Below are 25,423 nucleotides of genomic sequence, written 5' to 3'. Positions count from 1 at the left end.
GCCATCTCCCACGCAGGCGACCTGTACTTGAACTGTTCCCTTTCACTTCTTCCAAACTGGCTTTGCGCAGGTCCTTCATCCCATGACATGCATTTCTGCGTGTCAATCCCAGAAATCCTTTCAAAGGCTACCTCTATCCTGCAAGCCAAAGAGCAGAGAATGTATACCTTTCCTGCCCAACAGAGGGTTCTGCTTCCTCTGCACATCCCCTGAGGGCAGACTGGGATGCAGGACTGAGGATGCCAGATGAGGACCAGCAGGATGATCTGAATGCTAACCTTTTACTGGTTTGATGTAGATTTACTGAGAACTCTGGGGTGGGGGCACCATGATCTAGGGAGAGGGCCAGCAGTTGGCTTTGAAATGTGGACTAATCTGGGACTGCTCTTTTCTCCTGGCTTATACTGCATCCATTCACTCACTCACTCACTCACTCACTCACTCACTCACTCTCTCATTCATTTTTTCTTGCATATATTCAACTTCATTGAATATTATTTAATGATCTGTCCTTCTGCCAGACAAAGAGAAGATGAAATGGCTAAGGTTCTGCTTTGCCTTCCGGGAGCTCCAAGGGTCATTGGGAGATGGGCTTCCAAACAACCAGGATATTACCTACCATATAACGGGTAGCATGCCCTAATACTTTGAAGTCACAGAGTGAGGAGTCCCTCCTGGGCAGGTTGCTAAGCCTTCACAGAAGTGACATTTGAGTAGGATCTTGAAAGCTAAGTCAGTTCCTCATGGGACAGGGGTCAAGGTGCTGGGGAGAAAGCGTGTGGAGGCTGTTTCTCAGCTTTCTGGGACCAGCAGGGACACACCATAGCCCTTCCTGACTGTGTGTAGAGGCCCTGCCCTTTCCACTACAGCTGGATTTGTTAGGGTCAGAGCCTAAGATAGTCACTCTACTTGTGTGTGGGGGGTGTGTGTATGCGCGCGTGTACATGTGACTGCATACATATATGAGGGTCTCAACAAGATGCAAGGGTCTGGCATGTTTTCGCACTTTGTAAGAGCTAATATCATATGCAAGATAATGCTAGCCTCTACTAGCTAGATGCTTGGTGACAGATGTTTCTTGCTTCCTCTGCCTGGAGCCCTGATCCTTCAGCGTTCTCTTTTGTATGCCCTTGACACTGAGACCTCAACCCAGGTACCACCTATCTTAAGAGGTCTGCTCTGAACATCCCACTCTTAATGCCTTGTCCCTCTCTCCTGCTCTGGCTTCCTGACCCTCTCTGAAATGGTGCGTCGGTTCCTTTCCTCAGTGTTTGTCCGCTCTGCTAGAATGAGTGCGTTCAGGGGACAGGCTGTTTGCTGCTTGTTTCAGAGTGCCTTGCTTAGTCCCGGACACACAGTAAGCATTTATGATCGAGTGGTTTATTTGAACACAGGAATGTGTGCTCTTCCCCATAGAGGACTTCCACGCTTCCCTAGGACAGTCAAGGGGTACTACTGGGTTTGGAGGACTCATAAGACAATGAGAAACTCAGTATATCAGGCATACATAGGGCTGCGAGAGAAGGGGAGAAAGACTTTGGCAAGGGGTCAACTGTTTCCAGTAGCATCTAGTTCATTTGCTCAGATGCACTGCGTAGAAGAAAGCAGACAGAGCAGGGAAGGAGGCAGTGACTCCTGTGATGGGCATATGAGTGGAGTTCTCTGGGACGTACAAGGATGATAGGTTGGTATTTTAGAGTAAAGTCAAATGTTGCCTATGAGTCAAGGTTCCCAGGGTGAAATGGCACTCACCAGCTTAGCCAGCCTGCTGGAGTGACCTTGCTAGACCATGTCAACAGCCAGGGAGCCCTGGGGTAAGATGCTTCGTGGACTCAAGCCTTGGGATCACATATTCCTTATAGTCTCATGAGGGTCAGTGTTGGACAGGGAGACCTCTTCCATTATCTGATACCAGCCCCTAAATGCCTAGCTTCCCAAAGACTGAGCCTTTAAGCTTCCAAGAGAAAGGAAAGACCTCTATTTACATGGTCTCCCACCCATTTCTAATTTTTTACTTAAAAAAACATTTAGGGGACTGGAGAGATGGCTCAGCGATTAAGAGCACTGGCTGCTTGCTCTTCCTGAGGTCCTGAGTTCAATTCCCAGCAACTACATGGTGGCTCACAACAGCCATCTGTAATATGATCTGATGCCCACTTCTGGTGTGTCTGAAGACAACTACAGTGTACTTGTATAAATGAAATAAATACATTAAAAAAAATTAAAAGTGGCAGATGAGACAGCTCAGTGGGTAAAGGTGCCTGATGCCAAGCCTGCTGACCTGAGGTCAGTCCCTGGGAACTTATAGTAGATGGAGAGAAATGACTTCTTTGAGGTGTCCTCCAAAACACACACACACACACACACACACACACACACACACACACACGTGTGTGTGTATATATATATGTATGTATGTATGTATGCATATATATATACATATATATATGAATATGTGCCTTGACACACATAGGTGTATGTATATATATATAAACACACACATATATATATATGTATATATATACATACACCTATGTGTGTCAAGGCACATATTCATGTGTGTGTGTGTGTATACACAAAATGAATATGTAATAAAAATTAAAGAATTATAACGTAGTGTATTAGAGGATACACAGTGTGGTGCATGTGTTTGAGTTTCAAAGAACAGCAGCTAGAGTATCCTTGTGAGATTTCCAGAATTTCCAGTGGGTAGACATGGAAATCAGAGCCTTTGAGCCCAGTGTTCTGGAGGTTAAAACACACCCTGGAGTAAGTTAGAGGATCAGGATTCTGTTAGACAGGGCACCGTCTTATGTCTCTGCTTCCTGACACTTCCAGAGCAAGACAGTGTGATAGTGACTAATGTGTCTGCCCTGAGGTCTGTGCACCTTTTCCTCAGAACAAAGCCAGAGTGAGGGACAGTCTGCCATTCCTCAGAGGAGAAGGTCAGTCAGCATGTGCTCCAGGGAAGAGTGAAGTACAGAAAGTGGAGGTGACAGGCGGGACACAAGGTCCTCTTCCTTACCCTGGAAGGACTCTGTGCCTTTGTCTTGAATCCCTTCTTGCTCTCACATGCCCCTCAGTTATGGGAGTAGCATTGTTAGTCTCCTGAGGAGTTATTTCCAGAATGGGAAGTTTGGGAGTTTTGTTTTGTTTTGTTTTGTTTTGTTTTGTGTTTTGAGACAGTGTTTCTCTGTACAGTAGCCCTGGTTGTTCTGGGACTCATCCTATAGACCAGGCTGGCCTCAAACTCAAAGAGCCACTTACCTCTGCCTCCTAAGTGCTGGGATTAAAAGTGTGCACCACCACTGTCCATCTGGGAGGGAGTTTTGGAGTCAGCCAGCCACCTCCCCACAGAGTCTACCTCTACCCAAAGCCTGTTTCAGTGTTGATCAGGGTGACCTCTTTAGAAATACCCTTCAGCCACAACCCATAGGAACTGCACATGCCCAGTATGTGCCAGTTTAGTGCCGGGGTGGAGAATGAGAGCATTCATGGGACTGATGCTTGGTAACTGGAGCCAGCATGGCCCCAGAGATTGGGTGTCTGCCTTGGGTTTCAGCTGTATTGAATTGTTCCTTATGCGGCGTCTCATTGCTAATGAAAAGGCTCAGGTCACGATGCTGGTCCTTTGGGCTATGGTTGATTGTGGTGATAACATTTGGCATCCAGGGACAACCCTGTTTCCACTCAAGCATGTGGCACTCAAGTTGGTGGACTGGCAAGCTGGCGCCTGGTCTTAACCCATGAGGTGCTGGCTGGAAGGAGGCAACTGCTGATACCCACAGGGACAGCTTAAGTTTGTCGTACTCTGGAGACCCTCTGGGGTCCACGGTTGGTAGACTTTGCTCTTTGCTTCACCTAGAGCTCTGCTCTCCTTCTCCCCATCAGGAAGCATTCTCTACTTCCTAGGGTTCTTTCCATGGCCCAGGCTCTGACTCTTGGTCTATGTTCTGGTTTGTCTTCTGTTACTGTGATAAAACACTCTAACCAAAAGCAACTTGGGGGAGGAAAGGGTTTGCTTGGCTTACACTTCCTGGGCACAGCTGATCACTGAGGGAATTCAGGGCAAGAACTCAAGCAGGAACTGAAAGAGAAATCATAGAGAAATCTTGCTTACTGGCTGGCTCACTGGCTCATGCCTAGTTAACTTTCTTATATAGTCCAGGCTCGCTTGCCTAGGGATGGTGTTGCCCACAGTGGGCTGGGCCCTCCTATATGTTGGTGATATATCTTATCACCAATCAAGACAGTCTTGTATAGGTATGGTCATAGGCATGTCTATAAACAAGAAATCTTCAACTTCAGCAAACTTCCTTCTGCCCAGGTGACTCTAGGTGTGTCAAACTGAAAAACAAACAAAACAGACCAACCAGCACAGTCTCCATGTGTGGGATTTTGTTAGGGGTTTTATACATTTTCTCATGCTCTTCACAAGAATCTTCTGACATTGGGATTGCCCTCCTCTATTGAACAAGTGAGGAACTGGAGGCCTAAAGAGGTTAGACAGCACTCCCATGACCACACAAGTGACTAGTGGTAAAGACAGAATTGGAAAGAGAATTCTGACCACCTATTGTGTTCTTTTTGTTGTTTTATTTTTGTTTTGGAATTTTTTTTTGTTGGTTTTGTTTTGTTTTGTTGAGGCAAAGTTTCTTTGTTTAGCCCTCACTGTCCTGGAACTCACTCTGTAGACCAGGCTGGCCTCAAAATCACAGAGATCCACCCACCTCTGCTTCCCTGGGACTAAAGGCCTGTGCCATTACCAGTGGGTTCCTATGGTGTTCTTTTCTTTTCTTTCTTTCTTTTTTTTTTTTCTTTTTTTTTTTTTTTTTTTTTTTTTTTTGGTTTTTCAGGACAGAGTTTCTCTGTGTAGCCTTGGCTGTCCTGGAACTCACTCTGTAGACCAGGCTGGCCTCGAACCCAGAAGTCTGCCTGCCTCTGCCTCCCAATGTGCTAGGATTAAAGGCGTGCGCCACCACCGCCCGGCTCCTATGGTGTTCTTAATGTAGTCCCTGTGTCATTTCTGAGAGATGCCTTTGTCACCTTCAGCAGTGGCAGGAAGAGTCCCAGACAAGTCCTGTTGCTTTCTTTCCATAGCCCTCACCTTCACTGCTAGACAGGAGAGCTGGCGAGCCTTTAGGATATTTTTGGATGCAAGTAAGCACCAAGTCTTGTCCTTATGCCACCCCATATGCCAATGCCCAGAGAAGAGCCTTGACCATCTCTCCAGTTACGGAGGCTAGTACTAGAACTGTACTCAGTCCTGGCAGTCTCCGGACGGTGCTGTGGGAGACTGATGCTTCGGGGGTAGAGGCCACACAGCCAGAAGCCATCAGGAAGAGAAGAGGCCTGCGGTTCCCTAGCCCACAGCTACCTGGAGAGGGCAGCACCGTCCACAGACACCCAGTGCCTGGTGTTGACACTTACCTAAGGTGTCGGTGGCTGTGAGGGGTTCAGATGGCAGAGAGCATGCCTCTCTATTCTTAAGTCACAGGTGCATACCTGGCCTTCTCGGACCAGAGCTTTATTCCTAGTACTGTGCTTATACAGAGGCAAGACTCAAAAAAAAAAAAAAGCAAAGCAGTCAACAACAAAAAGCCTTAAATCCAAAATATGTTCTCTGGCCCTTAGGAGCTTTATTTCTAGATAGGGCTTGAAGACAAGTATAAGAGGCAGTAAAGATAGGGAACGTTGTTTTTTAACTCTTCTTCGAAACCCCATGGTTCAAGTATTGCCTACCAATGTAGGAAACCATTAGGCAGCCATGGACAGTCGCAGGCCAAGACTCCTTTGGAAGTCCTAAGACACTTTCAGGTATCACTAAGCCAAGTGTCTTGGCTGTGCAGGTACTCAGAGGCTGAATTTGGTGCCTGGTCTAACCTAACTCCAATACCATGGTAGAGGCAGCACCATCTCTGGCTCCAGCCAGCATGTTCATTATGCATGCCTCTGGTCCTCTCTGGCATCCTTTTCCCCATGTTCCTCCTGATAGGACCTGGATAAGCCTTTCACTTCACCGGGAGGACTGGCTTCTTATTTTTTCAAAGAGATTTCTCAAGAGTTATGCTGTCAGCTGGGCAGTGGTGGTGCACGCCTTTAATCCCAGCACTTGGGAGGCAGAGACAGGCGGTTTTCTGAGTTCGAGAGCAGCTTAGTCTACAGAGTGAGGTCCAAGACAGCCAGGGCTATACAGAGAAAACCTGTCTCCAAAAGCAAAAAAAAAAAAAAAAAAAAAAAAAAAAAAAAAGAGTTATGTTATCTACACTGTTCTTGAACTCCTGGGCTCAAGCAAGTTTCTTGCCTCAGCATCCTAAGTAGCTGGGACTACCAGTGTGTGCCACTATGCTGGTTTGGAGGGAGTTTTTGTGAAGTTAGCTAACCCTCCTTGCCCATGTTGGTTAGGCCACCTTGGGAATCTCCACTGAGCTACCTATCCACAAAGAGCACGCTGCACCCAAACCTAATTCTTTGAGCAGAGGATTTGGCTCTGTAGTTTTAGCCACAAAGGGGACTGGCTCCAGGCTGGACACAGCAGCTTGCTGGGCTTTGAGCTCTGGGCCAGAAGATACCCCATCTGATGAATCCTCAGCCTCAAAGGCTTGGAAGCTGCTGACTGAGTCAACAGCCTCCCTATAGATCTTAAGAGACTGGTTTTTCTAGTTCTGACTCCACTATAGGATATGGGCACATGAATAAACTGGTTTCTACATGCCTTGTAATAACAATATCCATGCCTATGAGCTTCACTGGGATTCTATAGCTAAGAGGCATTTTTTTTTTATAAAGACAAATATTATTATGATCCTTGGGTGTGGTTCTGCCTGGAGAGTGGCTGAAGGTTCAGCATGCATTAGATTTGATGGGTCTGGGAGCTGAGAGTTTGCATCGCAAAGCTCCCTCGTGCTGTTCCTAACCTACCAAGAATAGCAGAGTGGCAAGGATCTGGATGGTGAAATCCGTTCTGTATTGGATCCTTGGGTTTTACAGGACCAGCGCTTTCAGGAGCCTTAGTCAGTAGCCAGAAGATAGATGTATCAGTGACTTTTATATTGCTATGATAAAACACCAGGACCAATGCAACTTAGAGACGGAAGTTTATTTAGCTTTTGTTTCTGGAGGGACAGAGTTCATCATGGTGAGAAACAGACAAACAGTGGCTGGAGCAGAAGCTAAGGGCCCTCTCTCACATCTTGAACTCCAAGCAGGAAGCAGGTGGGGTGGGGGACGCTCATTGATAACAGATCCAGGCCTTGAAGCCTCAAAGCCTATACCAAATGACACATTTCCTTCAACAAGGCCACACTTCCTAAGGCGACCCAAACAGGGCCACCAATGGTGACAACCGAGCCTCTGAGGAACATTCTCATTTAACCTACCATGATAGGAATAGAAACGGCAGGGGGTTAGGTGTTGTATACTCACTCTTGAATTATACACAGTGACTCTTGGGAGGCAAGAGATACTCTTATTCTACAGGTAAGAAAATGGAAAAAGGAAGAAATTATGATTTGCCTGTATTCATATATTAAGTGCCCAATTCAAAACCAGGACCTTCTGATTCCAGGGCTAACCAATATCTCTTCCCTAGATTATATTCTCAGATATCCTCTAGCTAAATTCCTGCCATAATGAGAACCACTGGTTCTCAACCTGTATTCCTCGAACCTTTCAGGGGTCAAATGGCCTAAACCCCAACCTAACCCTAACACAACCCTAACCCTCTGACCCTAACCCCTAACCCTAACACAACCCTAACCCTAACACAACCCTAAGACCACCAGAAGACACAGTTATTTGCATTATAATTCATAATAGCAAAATTATAGTTATGAAGTATCAATGAAAATAATTTTATGGTTGGAGGTCACCTCAACATGAGGAACTGTATTATAGGAGTGTAGCATTAGGAAGGTTGAGAACCACTGCTTTACACGGTCTGTTAAAACATAGTTTCTGAGGCTGGTGAGATGGCTCAGCGGGTAAGGGCACCAACTGCTCTTCCAAAGGTCATGAGTTCAAATCCCAGCAACCACATGGTGGCTCACAACCACCCATAATGAGATCTGACACCCTCTTCTGGTGGTCTGAAGACAGCTACAGTGTACTTATAATAAAGAAAGAATAAATAAATCTTAAAAAAAAAAAAACAAAAAAACCATAGTTTCTGAGTCTTACTCAAATTGTGAATTTAGGCAAGTTAAGGTAGCTATATTTCTTTTTCTTTCTTTTCCTTAATTTTTATTATTTATGTTTTAAGGTAGCTGTATTAAAAATGAAAAAAAAATCCTCCTGGGTAATTCTAAATTTAGCCAAGGTTTTGCAAAGTACACTCTGAAAGAGACTGCCCACGCTGCCTGTCTTGACAGTTCAGGTGCAAAGCTTTTGAACCACGTGGCTGGCAAACTTAGGATGTGTGGGACTCTCCCGGGAGCTTGTTCAAAGACTGCTGGCCTTACATCTCTGGGGTTCTGAGTCTCCAAGGCTGAAGTAGGATCCAGGCACTCGCCTTTCTAAGTCCAGGATGATGCTATAAGGCTGCAAGTCTGGGAATACCCTTTGAAAACTATTGTCCTGAGAACTCACTGACTGAGGTACAATCCACGGACCCTGAAGCAAGATATAACTCCTCAGGCTTCAGTTCACACCTCCTGAATACAAATCTGTGTTCATCTTAATTCTGCCTTAGAGAGGCAAGACATGAACAAACCCTGGGGTGGAGGTAGATGGAGAATATCTCTCTTTCCTAGTAGAGACAAAAGCAGCAACGAGGAGGAGCTTCGTGTTAGGATGAGCAGCAGGGAGGACTGCTGAGAGAAGGAGAGAGGACTCTTCTGTGAGGAAGGGGGAGAGGTAGTGAGCCTGAGAGGAGATGCTGTGGAAAGCCACCCTGTTGATGGTTGGCCTGAGGAGGAGGGTGCATGGGGGCTGAAGGACAGTCACATGAGGATGTGACAGGTGAACACATTTGAATAATTAGCTTGCTGAGCAGCCGGTAGTCTGAGGTGGGAAAGCTTGTCAGGCTAGTATTTTGATTCTCTCTTGCAATAAAAAACAAACAAACCAACAGCCATGCAGCATAGAGCAAGGTCCTGGGTCAGCTCATGGTACTACCGACCAGGGTCCCATGGTAGGATGGATATAATGGAAAGTTCAGGGGAGGAGGGGAACATAGAGTAGGAGTACTTGGAGACCCTTGGAGGAGGGAAGTAAAGGAAGGGACCATGTGTCTCTACTGCCATGCCCACCTTGAGACTGAGACCCATGCAGGGCACAGTGGAAAACTTCATGGATGTTCAGGAGTAGAGGCAATAAAGCCATCCATTCCTTCTCTCCAGTGAATACTTTGAGGAAGGAATATTCCTGACTAGGCTGTGAGCGCAAGCTAGGTTTATTATATGGGAATCCCCTGTTCCTTCTTGGATGAAGGTGCCATTCTTTGAAACAAGAACTTCTTGATTCTAGATTCCCTCCTATGTCAAATTCTGAGAAGCCAACTCCTTGTAACTGTTTGTCCAAGGAGGGAGGAAGTAGGCTGCTGCCTCCCACCAGAGCCAGGTGTCCCTCTCCTTTCATCCCCTTCCTCTTCATCATCCTTTCTCTTTACACAGGGAAGAGTGCCATTTGGAAAAGTACAGCTGAGTCGATATGAATCAGCTTGGGCAGGCAACAAATGATTCATGTCTGACCGGCTTGATTTAGTTTGGGTCTTCCTCTCCGAAGCTGCTGCTTCTCCCTTCTAATTAAAAGATGATTGTTCTTGGTGGTGTGAGGGAAGAGGCTGACTTTAATGTCTCTATTGGTGGAAACCTGGGAACAGGAGAGAGAAGAGAGCATGCTTTCCTGCTTGGCAAAGCCCAGATGTGGAGGGAGAATGGTGACGGGGTTGGGAACGCTAGCACCCTTGGGACCTTCTGTGCTGAATGTGCAGCTGCTGAAGGATAGTCCACAGTTGTACCTTTCCCATGTTCCCCAGCTGAAGACTGTGGGTTATGATGAGTGCTTGTGGGCAGTACACAAACCTTTCCGTTTACCCCATTAGACCTAGCTCTTGAACCCCTGGGCATAGTGCCTGGGCACAGCTGGGGCTGGGAAAGGCATGGTGATCAAGGCATCTCTCCTGACCTGCCAGATGGTACTCATTTCCCTTGTAGATTTCCTCAAATGTTTCTGCTCTGGGTCCTTCATTCTGGTAGGACTGGCAATTTAGTTAGCTCTTCAGGGCCTGGGACAGAGGAAGTGGAGAACTCTGGGTTTCCTGTATCTTCTAGCTGTCCCTATCAGTTGATGGTCTTTGTATACCTGCTGCCCGACAGGCACTGCACTAGGTCAGCGATAGCTGCAGCAGAGTGTGCAGGCCAGCACGGTGTCTCTCTGGGCCTTCTTAGCAACCAGAACATAATTTGTAACATCCCCACTTCTTTTTTTTCCTCTCTCAGTAGTTCTGGCTGTTCTGGAGCTCGCTCTGTAGACCAGGTTGGCCTCGAACTCAGAAATCCTCCTGCCTCTGCCTCCCCAGTGCTGGGATTAAAGGTGTGCGCCACCACCGCCCAGCCGTTCCCACTTTTTCCTGCCAAGGAAATGGGAGCTCAGGAAGTGAAATGGGCAGCCCCATCCAAAGCTCTAAGTGGCCCTTTAGGATCCGTTTAGAGTTAAAATGTTAGTGAAGGAGCTTGCTTCTGGTCACCTCTTTGTCACATGAAACCAAAGCGGAGTCCCCTCCATGCTCTTTGAGGGAGCCCCTCTTGACTTGCTTGTTTTCTCCAGGTGTTGACTTTAAGATGAAGACCATCGAAGTAGACGGCATCAAAGTGAGGATACAGATTTGGTGAGTTGGGCCGTAGGAGGAGGCAGGCGGAGGAAGAAGGGCTCTGAGCTGCCCCTGAGTTCCCCTGTCATTTGTAAACCTACGCTTCACGAGGTCAGAAACCTCCACCCCCTGTTCTGTGAACCTTAATCTCAACCAACCATGGGAGTAAGGAGAGTTCCCCAAAGGGAAGGAAGTCCAAAGGGGAGTTGGTAGAATAGTGTTGTGGGCTTATCTCAGAATTAAGCTTTACTCTGGAGCTGTACCACTTTGGTTTAAGACAAGAAGGCTGAAAGCACCACTCTGTGGTTTAGCTTGGGACTGTTTTTTGAGATTGCCTCATTATTAACTACATGGTGCAGTTTCCACTATTGGCCACCAGGGGCTGCTGTGTCTCTCTGGCCTAAAGATCTTGGAAGCCCTTACCACTCACTTATATGGGACACCTCCCAATCCTAGAATTCCCTAGGCCTCGGGAACTGCCTTTAGAGATGCCCTTGGCACTGGGTTTGGCAGATCCTCCCATCTGCTCAATCGAGGCCACAGTGGCTGAGTTCTGGAGAGCTGTTTAAGGCTCTGTCAGGTTGTAGGTCCTGAGAATAGGCCCCGGGGCCTTGCCCGTGCCGATGCCAAGGACCAGGCCTCGCACTGCAGACTAGGGTGTGTTTGGATACTCTTGGGGATTAGAGTACTACTAAGTGTTCATCCTGAAATTCTGCAGCACTTCCTCCTAGGGTACAGGGGCTCCTGCTTCTCGCTCATCTTCTATCCCCATGGCCTCTTCTCTGAGGGACTGGCTTTTTCTTGCAGGGACACAGCAGGGCAGGAGAGATACCAGACTATCACAAAGCAGTACTATCGGCGAGCCCAGGTGAGTCACCATTTCAGGGTAGACCCGCCAGACTGCTACCCACACTTCCAGCCCTGGGTTTTCGAGATGCCTGTGTCACTGAACCCTGATGTGGAGTCCCCAGATTGCCTGCTGGGGGAACCTCGTTCTTTCAACTATTCACAGACTGCTTAGTGTACCTTCTTCACTCTCACACACAATGTCTGCTCTGCCTCCTCTACCTCATGCTAAAGAGCCTGGTCAAATCAGGCACTGCCCTCCTAGCTAAGAACATCTGGGGGAAAAGCAAGCATGGCTAGATGCTGGGACATCCTCATTGAAGGCAGGGAGAAGTGGGGAGTGGGCTGGACATACAAGGACCACCAGTGTGTACACGACTGTACATTCTTCTATGTATGTCTCCCATCTTTGTCTCTCTCTCTCACTCTCTCTTTTTCAGGGAATATTTTTAGTCTACGACATTAGCAGTGAGCGCTCTTATCAGCACATCATGAAGTGGGTCAGTGACGTGGATGAGGTAGGAGATACCGTCTCACTGATGGGATGGGGGAAGGGTGTTTAGGGAAAAGAAAACAAGGACCACAGGACAAAAACAAGCTCTAAGGGTCGGTCAGACAGTCTTGCCTTTGAGAACGTCGGGCAGGAAGAGGCAACACATCCATACCCGAATGCATCATGCCCTGCAAGACCTCTGCAGCCACATCTTTCCTGGGGATGCATTAGTCCCAGGACTGCCTCATGAGCAGCTTCCTTCCCAAAACCTCAGGGCCAGGTGGAATTGCAAGTCTGGGCTTCTAGACCTGCTGTGCACATGGTAGAGCCTTGGCAAAGCCACATCGACACCGTGGGTCCCCAATCCCTCCTCTGTCAAGTAAAGGCTAAATGAAGCACAGTGTAGTTCTGACACCATTCATCCAGCCCAAAGAGGCTTTGGTTGTAGTGTATTCTACCCTAAGGTGTTCCTGTGACATTCAGGGGGCCAGCCATGGTATGGTGGTCCCCATGACACTCCATTCCCAGACTCACAATGGAAGCTGAGCACTCAGTATCAACCCTTTATATGTTGGTTTTCCCTAGTCTTGAATACCTGTGACGAAAATATATATATTAGACACAGTAAAAACAAACAAACAAACAAACAAAACAATAATAGCGAGATTGCAGTGTGCTATAATAAAAGTTACTTATGAACTGTCTATGTCTGAAATTTTGCATTTAATATTGTTATGCCCCCCAAGGCTGATCAAGGCTGACTGGTGGTAATTGAAATTGTGGGAACCAAACTGCAGATAAAGGAGATAGGGGCTCCTGTACTCTGGAAGCCTATTCTGACTCTAGGTTCTCGAACGTGGTGGTTTGGAGACTGGTGGAGACAGTCTAGGGATCTGGGAATGAAGAAGAGCACTCACGTAGGCTTACCTCCCTTTGTCCCTAGTACGCTCCAGAAGGGGTCCAGAAGATCCTCATAGGGAATAAGGCTGATGAAGAACAGAAACGGCAGGTGGGGAGAGAGCAGGGGCAGCAGGTAGGTGAAGTCCCACCCTTCAGGGCTTCTGGGATACTTGTAGGGCCTGTCCAGAGAGCAGGGACCCAGGAGTGCACTCGCAACACAACACTGGGGAGTCGACATCCTTGAGGGATCAGAGGATCAGAGCTTGCTTTCTGGTCCTCAGGGGCCCCCATGGGGGAGAAATAAGAGCTCTTATCTTAGGCGAGGTCCAAGACACCCTAAACAGGATGCTCAGAAGACTACCTCTGTGACAAGAGGGAGGAGTTGCTGACATTTTTAACAGCATCTGTGCACAACTGACCTTTTGTAGTCAAGGGACTGTCTCCCACTCCATCCCTTCCATACCCTGATGCCACATGCCTGGAAACTGTGGGAATGAAGGGTCCCCAGGTAGCCAGGCCAGGGGGCAGAGAGGGTCCGAGCATACCCACACATGCAGGGAGACCATACTCCCACACAACAGAAAGGTTAATATTCTGAGGCAAGAGTCACCCTCTTAACCCTGAGCACCCCAGGAGTGCTCGGGAAACTCTTCCTCTGCAGTCAATAGCATTCCATTAGTCCTTAAAATAAAATTGATTTTTTGGAGGGCATAAAAAAATAACACAAGGTCATTCAAATGTGAACATAGAGACATAGCCTACAAGAGTAATGGTTCTTATTGAGTGCTATCCACGTGGCACCGTGGTAAGTGCTCTTAGCTGTGTGACCCCATGTAATCATCCTGCAACCCTGCATGCAGACACCATCATTCTCCTTTAACAGAGGATGGAGCTGGACCTTGGAGAGAATTAATAGTAACTTGTTCCAGCTTTTATGGCTCTTGAGTGACAGCATGGCACCTAGACTGGGTCTGTTTTACTCACAGCTCATTTTTTCTTATTTATACGCCTCATGTTGTTGTTTTTCTGTCCTAATGTAGTGGTACGTGTGTGTGTGTGTGTGTGTACTTGGATGAAATGGGTACATGTATTTGCCTCTGTGTGTATGTGTGTATGTGTGTGCCTATGTGTATGTGGGTACACTGTTTGCGTGTGTGTGTGTGTGTGTGTGTGTGTGTGTGTGTGTGCGCGCGCGCACGCGCCTGTGTGCACGTGTACATGTGTTTGTCTCTGTGTTTATGTGTGTGCCTGTGTGCACGTATATATGCCTGGGTGCACATGCGTATGTGGGTACACTGCCTGTGTGTATGTGTGTGTGTGCAGACTTGGATGAAATGGGTGTATTGGTGGGACATCTTGTCCCATTCTCTGCCATCCTATGTCCTAAAAAGCCCACAGTTTCCTGAAAAGTGAGCCATTCAGTCATTACCTCAACGCAGCCTGGCCGGGGTGTGCAGTGGCAGAAGCACACACCAGGAGGCACGGGCCTCCCCTCCCTCACTGACTCTCTTTCAGAAATGCCCTTGTCTTGCAGCTGGCTAAGGAGTACGGCATGGACTTCTACGAAACAAGTGCCTGCACCAACCTTAACATTAAAGAGGTGAGACAGGAGGCAAGATAAGATGGGAGAGCCCTCCCATGTGGGCACTTGCAGGGTCACCAGAAGCAGAGATGGATGCGCTGGCCTAACTTGTGTTCCTTGGCTTCCCAGTCCTTCACTCGTCTGACGGAGCTGGTGCTGCAGGCCCACAGGAAAGAGCTGGATGGTCTCCGAACATGTGCCAGCAATGAGCTCGCACTGGCCGAGCTAGAGGAAGATGAAGGCAAACCTGAGGGCCCAGCAAACTCTTCAAAGACCTGCTGGTGCTGAGGGGTCTGTGTGGAGTCCCCCCCCCAGCCCCCTCCCCTCAGGAGGCCCGTGGAGGCAGGGAGTCTGGGCTTTGTGCACCACTGTCCTTTCATTTGATGATCCTGTTGAAAACCAGTAGCTGCTACTCCCCTACCTGGCCCTTTGAGCAGCTCTGCTGTGGTCTCCGAGCGGCCTCTGCCCCAGCCCCTCTATCCTGGAGTGGTAACCTTTCAGCCTGTTTCCCAGCCATAGGCCTGCCGTGACCCCAGAATGTGCTGCAACCATCTCACCACCCCAGGCTCTGGGACAACAGTCAAAGCTGGAGTCAAGGCCACTTAAAGATTCCTTAGTGCATCTTGTTTTTGTTTTTGTTTTTTTTCAAGACAGGGTTTCTCTGTGTAGCCCTGGCTGTCCTGGAGCTCACTTTGTAGACCAGGCTGGCCTCGAACTCAGAAATCCGCCTGCCTCTGCCTCCCAAGTGCCAGGATTAAAGGCGTGCACCACCACTGCCCAGCCTTCCTTAGTGCATCTTGTGGACTCTGCTTTTTCTCTTCTTTCTTCTCTTCTTCCACTCCCTTCCCTCCCATGTACATCCACGTCTCTCCTCCCTTGCCTGTGTGTCCTGCCAAGCACTGCTAATGCGGTTCCTTCCTTCTATCCTTCCTGATTCTGCCTAAGGGAATGGACCCAGGCTCTGCCCTAGGATGGACGGCTCCCCCTGCTCTGGGGTAGGCTGAAGGCTAAGGGTGCTTCTTCCCCCTCCCCTCTCCATGGCCCCTCCTTGTGCCATGGGCTGCCCTCCCCAATGGCCTGGGAAGGTAGAACACTGAGGTAGGAAGGGAACCCTACTAGGTGGTCCTCAAGCCTGGACTGACCTCTTCTGCCTTTGCCTTCTGCTGGAGTTTTGGCCTTGCCTGGCTGCCTACATGCCTCTGTGAGGAACTAAGTCCAGAGGCAGGCACAGCAGAGAAGAAAAAGATGGGGTGGCAGGGATTAAGTCACCTCTGTTCTCTACCTCCCATGCAGTGAGGACACAGCCCCTTCACCTGGATTCATAAATTGAAAGATAGGGATGGAGGTCTGAGGACATCAAAGGGCAAGGGGAGCCCTGGGGTCAGATACTGTATAGTCAGCTGTGAACTCCAGAGAGAGGCAAGAGCAGATGCGAAGGGCTGGCTCCTGGAACCAGGGTTAGAGCAAGAGCAGAGGGAGCAGAGAACAGTGAGTGCCTTGGCGACCGACTGCAGGGCATCCTGTGTGAGGACATTTACCCAGATTCCCCGGGCAGAGGTGACAAGTAATCAATCACTCCTCTTTCACTGAACCCAGCCTTCGGAAGTTAAGGTTTCCCTCCAGAGTCTGTGGCCAACAGGCCTTAAGACTGGAAGAGAAGGGCAGGTATGGGTGGAAACACTTGGTGCTGTTCTGCCTTCCAGGACTCCCTCCCCCTGGCTCCCCTAGCTTTGCCAACTGCTGTGTGGCTACCAAGGGAGGGAAAGAGACACCCTCCTCCAGAGTTCTATGCTCAGGAAGTTTCTCTAACCCTCTGGTCCAAGAGTAGCTTGAAGGAGGCCCCCTCCCAAAAAGACAAAAACAAAAAAACCAAACCCTGGTAGGGTTTGTCCTTACATTTCCCAAGGTGGGAGGAGCTCAGGTAAGAGAATAGTCCCAAGATGCACTTCAGGCCTGGGGCTGGAGCCAAAGCAGAGGAAGAACTGGGCACTGACGGAGCATTCATGGACCAAGGTCCTTGCAAATCCAGGGCACAGCTGTGATGACAGAGAGCCCCACGCCTCTTTAGTCCTCTAAAAAGGGAGATGGGGGTGAAATCAGTGGGAATGTCTCCCTGACTTAGCCAACCAGGAAGCAGGCCGGAGAGAGCAGCTCAGGATTTCTGGTGGAGGGAGAAGGAGAACAGAACAGTAGTCCATTGTTCACTACAGAGAAACAGTGTTGGCTCAAAGACTGGATGGTGGCTGGCTTGAGGTGGCTTCCTTGGGGACTGACTCCTGGGTAGTAGCAAGCCTTAGGTAGACTCACGTAACAGTGAGCAGACCTGCCTTCAGCCAGGGACCCAAGGAGAGCTTCTACAGGGCACAGGCCCTAACCTGTCACAAGTGTCACTGTCTTCTTGCCCCAGCCCCTTAAGAAAGGACTTGATTTTTACTACCTTGAGGATTCTGGGAGGGAATCTGGGGCTGGGATTCTGTGGACACTGTACCATAGTTACTCTGAAGAATGGCAACAAAAGGAAGCTGGGATATGAAGAGCACCTGTGCTCGCTCTCTTCTGGAGTTTGCCTCACCCTAACTGCCAGTCTGGGAGATTGGCTTGGGCTGTGTCATTGGCCTTGACTGTTCAGCAGGCTCGCCTGGCCTGTCTGCCCATTACCTGAGATCAACTCACCCTGGTACACCACCTGAGTCCCACTATCTCCCTGTGATGGGTGACCTTTGTGTACTGTGTCTTGGGTCCATTATATGAATTGTAAGCAGGGTTCATCTATTTTAAACACAAATGTTTACAAAATAAAGAATATTTCAAACCATAGCAGTGTGGGCCTGCATGAATCTCTGTGAGGGAGAAGTGACATGAGACCTTGATGGTGACATGGGAGACAGTGAAACTGATAGAAGAGGTTCCCAGAATCCTAAAGCCCAGAATGACAGTGGACCTGGTGAGCTTTGTCTGTCTTCCCTAGTGACATCTGCAGAAGAGCCCAAAGCTCACTGCCCACCCGTGAGCTCACAGGAGCAGGGGGAGGACTAAGAGGAGGCTGGACATAATGGGGATCTTGAAAGCCAAGATGGTGGCCATCTGTTGTGGCTAGATCAGGAACGTCCTTCCTGGAGGCATTAGGAAGGACTGGGTAATGTTTCAGATTTGCTTGAATAGAGTAAGCACAGGGGTTCTCCATATTCCAGGTATCCCATCCCATGAGATACCCCATGGGAGCCTAGATTGGATTGGAGCCTAGGAAGGTGAGGTGTTGGCGGTATGGAGATGCTGGAGACAGCCGAAGTGGGTAGGAGGATAAGGGAAGAAGTGAAACAGCAGGGCAGTGGCAGTCCTAAATCCCCACTGCACTTTAGAGAGTACTTGCCATGGTTCTGAACACTTGCTATATCGAAGGGAGTGGTTGGTTGGTTATCTTTATGAGTCCAAGAGATAAGGAGCCAGATTCTCAGAGAGCTTTAAAGGATTAACCAAGGGTTCCAAGGAAATAGCAGAGTTATAAATAAAAATCAGTGCCTTGGACTTCCTAGAATCTAAAGTATAGATAGCCTTGGAATATCTATCTAGAAAAATCTCTATAAGCAATTCTCTTTTACTGTCAGAACCGAGAACTGCTCACGCAGGCTCTTCTGTCTACTAAAACTAAGGACAACCACTCTGCTGCAGAAAGCCACGGGGAAAACAAGCTTTGTTTTAAGCTTCTGGAAAGTGGAAGCAGTGTGTACACCTGGAGACAGATATTTTAGGAATACCTTAACAGTTTTGCTCAGCAGTGAGAAGTAAGCCTACAGGAGATCCGTGAGGGCCCTAGGTTTTCTTGAAGAAGTGTGAAGCCACTCAAGACTCATGACTTGCCTGAAGAGGCCAAGGGGCAGCAAAGAAAAGGCATGCTTCTCTTGGGAAGCCCGGGGTGCTGGAGGAAGCTCTAGAGGGCAGAAAACCCTGGCAGATGACTATCAAGTTCTTTACATCATTGCCAAGTCCCTGTGACTCTGTAGCTTGGTAGAAATAATCACTGGCTGTGTACAAGGGCTCTGCCTGCCCCAGGAGACTTAACTTCTTGCCACCATTTATGACATCGAAAGACTCCATCCCTACTTGGATGATGGAAATGTGTTCTTAGAGACAGACAATGAGCCCCACGCCCTTAAATAAGCCGTGCAGCAGAAGTGATGGGCACTCCCTGGCAAGCAAGTCATTTCTTTGTCTCCCAACAAATCAGATCTGGAAGAACACTTAGCACACTTGCTGACTCTGATCTAGGAGGCCGCTCCCATAGGATATGTTCCTGTGAAAATGCTCTCTGGGAACCATTTGCCTTATTAAAATAGCCAGGATAAACTTAATGGTCAGTTTTACTCATGGAGAAATCAAGTGTTTCCGAAAGTTCCTTATTTAGTTAGCTAATGCTTGGATAATGGAGTGGCATTATGGTCTTTTCAGATGCTGAGCTTCCAAGACAGTGACAGCCCTCAGCAGGCCAAAGATGACCCCATCACGCACGGCTGGCTTTGAAGATGTCTTAGTGGCCCGTCTGGAACCACAGCTGCTTTGCCTTACCTCCCGTGAGGAACTGGTCACACATTCACACAAGCCTCTTCCAGAAAGTCTGAGAGACTGAACCTTCATCTGAGAGGGAGATAGGTACAGTTGTCTACCCAGAATTTACCATCCACTCAGAGACTCCTGGTCACTAAGTCAGCAAGGACTCCATCCTCATGCCTGGCTTGGGAATGTGGAACGGAGGTGGAGGTCCTAACGTAGGACATGCTACAGTACAGGGACAAAGACCTCAGTGCTCTCCAGGACAAGGAACACCATTCACCAAAAGGCTCCCTAAGACAAACTGAGGAAAACAACACACTCTCTTCCTAAAGGTCCCTTTGACTCTGCTTGAGAATCCACCTGACTCAATTCAGACCCGAGCACATCTGACCTCCCACAACTCAAAGACTGATGCTCAAATAAATGCGCTGAAACAGCCTTCTATGCCAGGTAAAATCAACTTGCTGGGGCAAGCAGAAGTCAATCTTGTGTGCTCCCTCCCTTCTTTTTCCTCCCCACTTGACCTTTAAGGCTCTGGTTTCCAGCAAGGAGTGAATTATTCACATCTGCTCACAGATATCAAATTGGCCCTTTCCAGGTTGCCAGTAGGGTGGGGCAGAAGGTGGCTTTGTTCAGCGACTGTAAATAGGAGGAGCCACAGCGTTGTTCAAACAGTTTGCAGGTGGGTACCTGTTTTTGCTAAGTCATTCTGGGAATGCTCAAAGGCCCTTTGTGAAGTCCTTTCTGTCCTTCTTAGCTCCTCCTTCCTTCCCACCCATTCAAGGGACTTAAGGAGGCTCACAGAGCAGGGCAGGGCTCACTGCTCTTCAGCATGGCTTACATTGCCAAGTCCTTCTACGATCTCAGTGCCATCAGCCTGGATGGGGAGAAGATAGACTTCAACACGTTCCGAGGCAGGGCCGTGCTGATTGAGAATGTGGCATCACTCTGAGGAACAACTACCCGAGACTACAACCAGCTCAATGAGCTGCAGTGTCGCTTTCCCAGGCGCCTGGTGGTTCTCGGCTTCCCTTGCAACCAGTTCGGACATCAGGTGAGGAGTCCCTTGGGTTCTACCCAAGGAGTTGATTGGTGGAGCTTGAGTGGGATAAAGACAGGGCTGAGTGTGTCTTGGGATATCTGGACTTGAAGGGCATGCTGCATCAATCTAGGTCTAGGTGGATGTAAACTATCACAGGGAAGTAGATATAGTCTGAGATTAAATATTGAGGGTGTGACTTTTATTACTGTCTTTCCAGAAGAGTCCCTGAGGAGGGTTGCTTCCAGGTCTCTCCATTATGTCTTTGAGTACTTCATTAATTACTTGTTGAACGAATGAGTGGAGAAAATAGAAGGTTAAGAATCGCCGGGCGTGGTGGCGCACGTCTTTAATCCCAGCACTTGGGAGGCAGAGGCAGGCGGATTTCTGAGCTCGAGGCCAACCTGGTCTACAGAGTGAGTTCCAGGACAGCCAGGACTACACAGAGAAACCCTGTCTCGAAAAACCAAAAAAAAAAAAAAGAATCACTAAGTTGGCATGGTGGAACGTTCCTGTAATCCTAGGATGACGGTGTGAGGTAGGGAGGCTGGGAGTTGATGTGAGCTTGGCGCTAACCTGGGCTTACCAGCAAGGTCTCAAAAATTAGCCTGCGCATATAGCTCAGTTGGTAGATTACTTGCCTAGCGTACATGAAACTGTGGGTTTGATCCCAAGCTTTGCATAAGCCAGCTGTGATAGCTTGCCTATAATCCCAGCACTTGGGAGATGGAGTTAGGAAGGTCAGACATTCAAGGTGATCCCATGACTACAGCAAATCTGAAGCCAGCCTGGCCTGATGAATTTGTCTCAGATAAACAATTGTTATTAAGCTGACGGTGACTTGGGAGTCCTTAGTTCCTGTTGCCTTGGTTCTACGCTTTAATGGCTGAGACCATTGAAAGAGGCACTTAGTTTTCTGTTTGAGTTTCCACATGTGTTGGTTTAATATAAGTTGACTTAGCTCCTAGGTTTATTGAGAGGCTCATGAAATAAGACACATGAAAAGTATGGAGAGAGATGTGGAAGTAGTGTGCGAATATGAACAATCTTATTATTTAAAGGCTTGTTTCCAATCAGCAAATTGGAAAAGGAATATGGGAGAAGAGGAAGGTCTGCAGCATGCACACACCTCCTCTGGACAGCACACGCACCTTCTCTCTCTGAATAACAGGTCAAATTATTACAGAGCTTCAGCATGTACTCCTCAGGCTATCTCTTAGGGATTCTGTTTCTATTTATGATTTAAATGTATAAGCAAGCCAGGTGTCCCTAAGTGGACTATGTAATTAGAGTCCCCATAATTCAAATCACAGTGGCAGGAAGGTATACAGGAAGGATGGCTGAGACAAACACAGGAAGGATGGCCGAGATATACACAGGAAGGATGGCTGAGATATACACAGTAGGATGGCTGAGATATGCACAGGAAGGATGGCTGAGATATACACAGTAGGATGGCTGAGATATACACAGGAAGGATGGCTGAGATATACACAGTAGGATGGCTGAGATATACACAGGAAGGATGCTGAGATATACACAAGAAGGATGCTGAGATATAGAGAGTAGGATGGCTGAGATATACACAGGAAGGATGCTGAGATATACACAGGAAAGATGCTGAGATATACACAGGAAAGATGCTGAGATATACACAGGAAGGATGGCTGAGATATACACAGGAAGGATGGCTGAGATATACACAGGAAGGATGCTGAGATATACACAGGAAGGATGCTGAGATAAACCAGAGACCCAGCCATCACTATGCTCACAGATACTTCCCCGTAAGCCTCCTTCTCAGACTTTGCCTGGCAGAGATGGAAAGGGCTAAACCTCATTGGAGGTGTTTCTCAACCCAGGAGGTACCTCTGGCCTTACACCTCACTTGTGGCTGGCTGGCTGCTGAAAGGAGTCATAACTCAATATCCACAGAGCCAGAGCACAATCAGAGCAGAGAAAAAGAAAATGGTAGGGTGTGTGTGTGTGTGTGTGTGTGTGTGTGTGTGTGTGTGTGCGCGCTCGAGCAAACACGCATTTGTGGACATACAGGTAGAAGCGCCTCCTTTCCTTCTCTTCCCTGATCTCAAGGTTCCTTCAAGCACCAAACACCATTATGTTAATTGTCCAGGGTAGATCAGGGTCCAAAGCAACTGTTAAAAACTGCTGAATCTCTAATTACATGTATTTACTTATTTTAATGTGTGTGAGGATTTGCACACACCACAGTACACAGGTAGAGGTTAGAGCACAATTTGTGAGAGTGGACTCTCCTTAAATCATGGGGTACTCCCTGGCCTCCAAAATTTTGGATGTAGCATACCATTTCCACCAAAGGCCATAGCTGGTGAGACAGTTCAATGGGCAAAGGCACTTGCCACAAGCCTGATGACCTGAATTCAGTCCTCAGAACCCATGTGGTGGAAGGAGAGAAGTGAATTCCACAGGATGTTCTCTGACCTCTACATGTGCAATGGTAGCACTCAGTATACAATAAATGTAAAAAAATAAAGAACCCACAACACAATGGCAGAGGGGGGGGGAGAGAGAGAGAGAGAGAGAGGGAGAGAGGGAGAGAGAGAAAGAGAGAGAGGGAGAGAGACAAAGAGAGACAGAGAGACAGAGAGAGAGGGGCAGAGCAAATGGAAAAGAAACACACATGTGCAACACACACATGCACACACAAAGGAAGGAGCCATCGTGGGAAGAGTGTTGGGAAGGAAAGGTTTGCCCTGGTGCATCCTGGGTTTCCTCTTCCTTTCTTCATGGTCTTTGTCTTCTCATCCAGGAGAACTGTCAGAATGAGGAGATCCTGAACAGCCTCAAGTACGTCCGTCCCGGAGGTGGGTACCAGCCCACCTTCAGCCTCACCCAAAAGTGTGACGTCAACGGGCAGAATGAGCATCCTGTCTTTGCCTACCTGAAAGACAAGCTGCCCTACCCTTATGATGACCCATTCTCCCTCATGACCGATCCCAAGCTCATCATATGGAGTCCTGTGCGCCGCTCAGATGTGTCCTGGAACTTTGAGAAGTTCCTCATAGGGCCAGAAGGGGAGCCCTTCCGTCGCTACAGCCGCACCTTCCAAACCATCAACATCGAGCCTGACATCAAACGTCTCCTCAAAGTTGCCATCTAGAAGAGAGCTGCTCAGCCTAGGAATCTCCCAGTTTCCCCAGGGAGCCTTCCTCAGGGCTCAGTGGGAGACTTTCCTCCGCATCTTTCTCAGGAGACATTGGGAGGCTGAAGCATTCCCTTAATATTGTCCCCTTGCCTTCCCTACTGGCCATTTCCTTTAGCTCCCTCAGAGCTCTTGGGGAGTTCACTTGGGGCTCTTAGTCTGGGGTACATTCTGGGTCTTCACAGAATGATGGCACCTTCCTAAACCCTTCTGGGAGATGTCTGAGAAGTTGTGAAGGGTCCAGAGCCAGCCTGCTTTAGAGTCCAATAAAGGGTAGGTGTGGCAATGGCCTGGGTCTTTGTGTCTTCCTTTCTAAAATTTTCAACTGTTTCATTCTGTGTATAAGTGTGTACATGGGTGGAGGTCGAAGGACAACTTTGGGCTTGTCTCACTGAGCCATCCTGCTGGCCCTGTGTCTTCTTTCCGGACAAAGGTGGAGGGGTGGTCAGAACTGTGGTGGGATGGAGGGGCTGGAAACACACTCAAGTTTGGGAGGGTGTGGCTCTAGTAAGGGGGTAGTCCAGTTACTATATGGATTAGGTTGTGATCAAGGTCTGCAGGGACAGTTGGAGTTGTAATAAATGTGAATTATTTCATGGCTCTTTTAGAACCAAGCATAAAGAGGTGGTGATAGGGGCTGGAGAGATGGCTCAGCGGTTAAGAGCACTGACTGCTCTTCCGATGGTCCTGAGTTCAAATCCCAGCAATCACATGATAGCTCACAACCATCTGTAATGGGATCTGATGCCCTCTTCTGGGATGTCTGAAGACAACTCCAGTGAGTGAATGAGTGAGTGGGACTGGAGCAAGAAGAAAAAGTGTCTGAAGACAGCTAGAGTGTACTTACATATAACAAATCTTAAAAAAAAAAAAAAGTGGTGGTGATAAAGTGAAATAAAGAGAAGTAAAAGGCCAGGCAGTAGTGGCTCATGCCTTTAATCCCAGCGCTTGGGAGGCAGAGGCAGGAGGGTTTCTGAGTTTGAGGCCAGCCTGGTCTACAGAGTGAGTTTCAGGATAGCCAGGGCTATACAGAGAAACCCTGTGTCAAAAAACCAAAAAAAAAGAAAAAAAGTAAAAGCCAGCAGGGCCCTTTGGCTGAGTGTGTTAGGGGGCTGTTAGACTGCAGCCAGGAAGACGTCACATCATTGTGGGTCCTGGACTAGTTAGACATTAACTGACAACTTTTACTGACAGCAAGGGTGTGTGGAAAGTGCACAGTTATCAGGAACACAAAAGCGCTTTATCCTTCTCTTGATTACTTTACATTTAAATTTATAAAATTATAGTGTGTTCACATACTTGTATATGTATATGGAATGTGGCATGTGGAGGTCAGAAAACAACTCAAAAAACCTCCCTCTGCCATGGGAATGCCAGAGATTGACGTCAGGTCATCGGGCTTATAAATGGATACTCATGTTCGACTTGTGTTCTTCTCAAGCTCACGCACTCACAAATCCAGGCACAAGGCAAATGGAGGCATGAATGAATGGCTGAGTTAATGTCTTCTATGTAGGCAGGGACGGAAGAGGACAGAGGCATGACTGCATTTACCTCCTCCATGAGGGGACAGAGAGACCCTTAAGAGAATGAGTTTATAATCTTCCCACGATGGGTTCTCACTGTAGGAACAGGTGTGACAAATGGCTTTGTCGGGACACCCTGGATTTCTCATCCTACTTCTTGGAGATTGTGGCATATACTGATGACTAGCTGAGATATCCAGCCTTGTGGACTGAATTAGTGGAATTTTCAACTTCCATTGGTAGACAGTCACTGCTGGAACAGCTGGACCGCAGCCTATAGGTCACTAAATAAATTGTTCCTCTCTTTCCTACTGTCTCTCTCTCCATAGTCTGTCTGCAGTCAGACTCGTTAAATTCTGTTCCTCTAGACATCTACCAAGGATAAAGAGCTAGGCAAGTAGCAGAATTGAAAGTTGAAAGTTAGCCGGGCAGTAGTGGCCTTTAATCCCAGCATTTGGGAGGTAGAGGCAGGCAGATTTCAGAGTTCAAGCCAGCCTG

General features: G+C 48.1%; 2 protein-coding genes across 5 annotated transcripts in view; both read left to right on the top strand.

Annotated features, from left to right (window-relative positions):
* Window positions 1–17,448, top strand: part of Rab15 (RAB15, member RAS oncogene family) — a 32,237-nt gene extending 14,789 nt beyond the window's left edge. The window contains exons 2-7 of the mRNA XM_031357670.1: window positions 10,768–10,828; window positions 11,618–11,678; window positions 12,097–12,174; window positions 13,093–13,182; window positions 14,584–14,649; window positions 14,761–17,448. Of these exons, the coding sequence (XP_031213530.1) occupies window positions 10,768–10,828; window positions 11,618–11,678; window positions 12,097–12,174; window positions 13,093–13,182; window positions 14,584–14,649; window positions 14,761–14,919 (515 nt within the window). The 3' untranslated portion in view covers window positions 14,920–17,448. The remainder of the gene's footprint in view (window positions 1–10,767; window positions 10,829–11,617; window positions 11,679–12,096; window positions 12,175–13,092; window positions 13,183–14,583; window positions 14,650–14,760) is intronic.
* A 1,129-nt stretch (window positions 17,449–18,577) lies between these two features.
* Gpx2 (glutathione peroxidase 2) lies at window positions 18,578–23,685 on the top strand. 4 transcript variants are annotated; one of them, XM_031357672.1, is made up of 5 exons: window positions 18,578–18,982; window positions 19,078–19,629; window positions 19,778–19,861; window positions 19,964–20,233; window positions 23,007–23,685. In XM_031357672.1, exons 4-5 carry the CDS (start codon window positions 20,012–20,014, stop codon window positions 23,355–23,357), a joined length of 573 nt encoding a protein of 190 aa, XP_031213532.1. In that variant the 5' UTR covers window positions 18,578–18,982; window positions 19,078–19,629; window positions 19,778–19,861; window positions 19,964–20,011; the 3' UTR covers window positions 23,358–23,685. The 4 variants fall into 4 exon arrangements, with proteins under 4 accessions (XP_031213532.1, XP_031213534.1, XP_031213533.1 ...); XM_031357674.1 differs by having other exon boundaries at window positions 18,578–19,278; window positions 19,512–19,629; XM_031357673.1 differs by having other exon boundaries at window positions 18,578–19,629; window positions 19,937–20,233.
* Window positions 23,686–25,423: the final 1,738 nt, after the last annotated feature.

The sequence above is a fragment of the Mastomys coucha genome, unplaced genomic scaffold (assembly GCF_008632895.1).
Source record: "Mastomys coucha isolate ucsf_1 unplaced genomic scaffold, UCSF_Mcou_1 pScaffold6, whole genome shotgun sequence".
NCBI lineage: Eukaryota > Metazoa > Chordata > Mammalia > Rodentia > Muridae > Mastomys > Mastomys coucha.
This window is presented reverse-complemented; position numbering and strand designations above follow the sequence as displayed.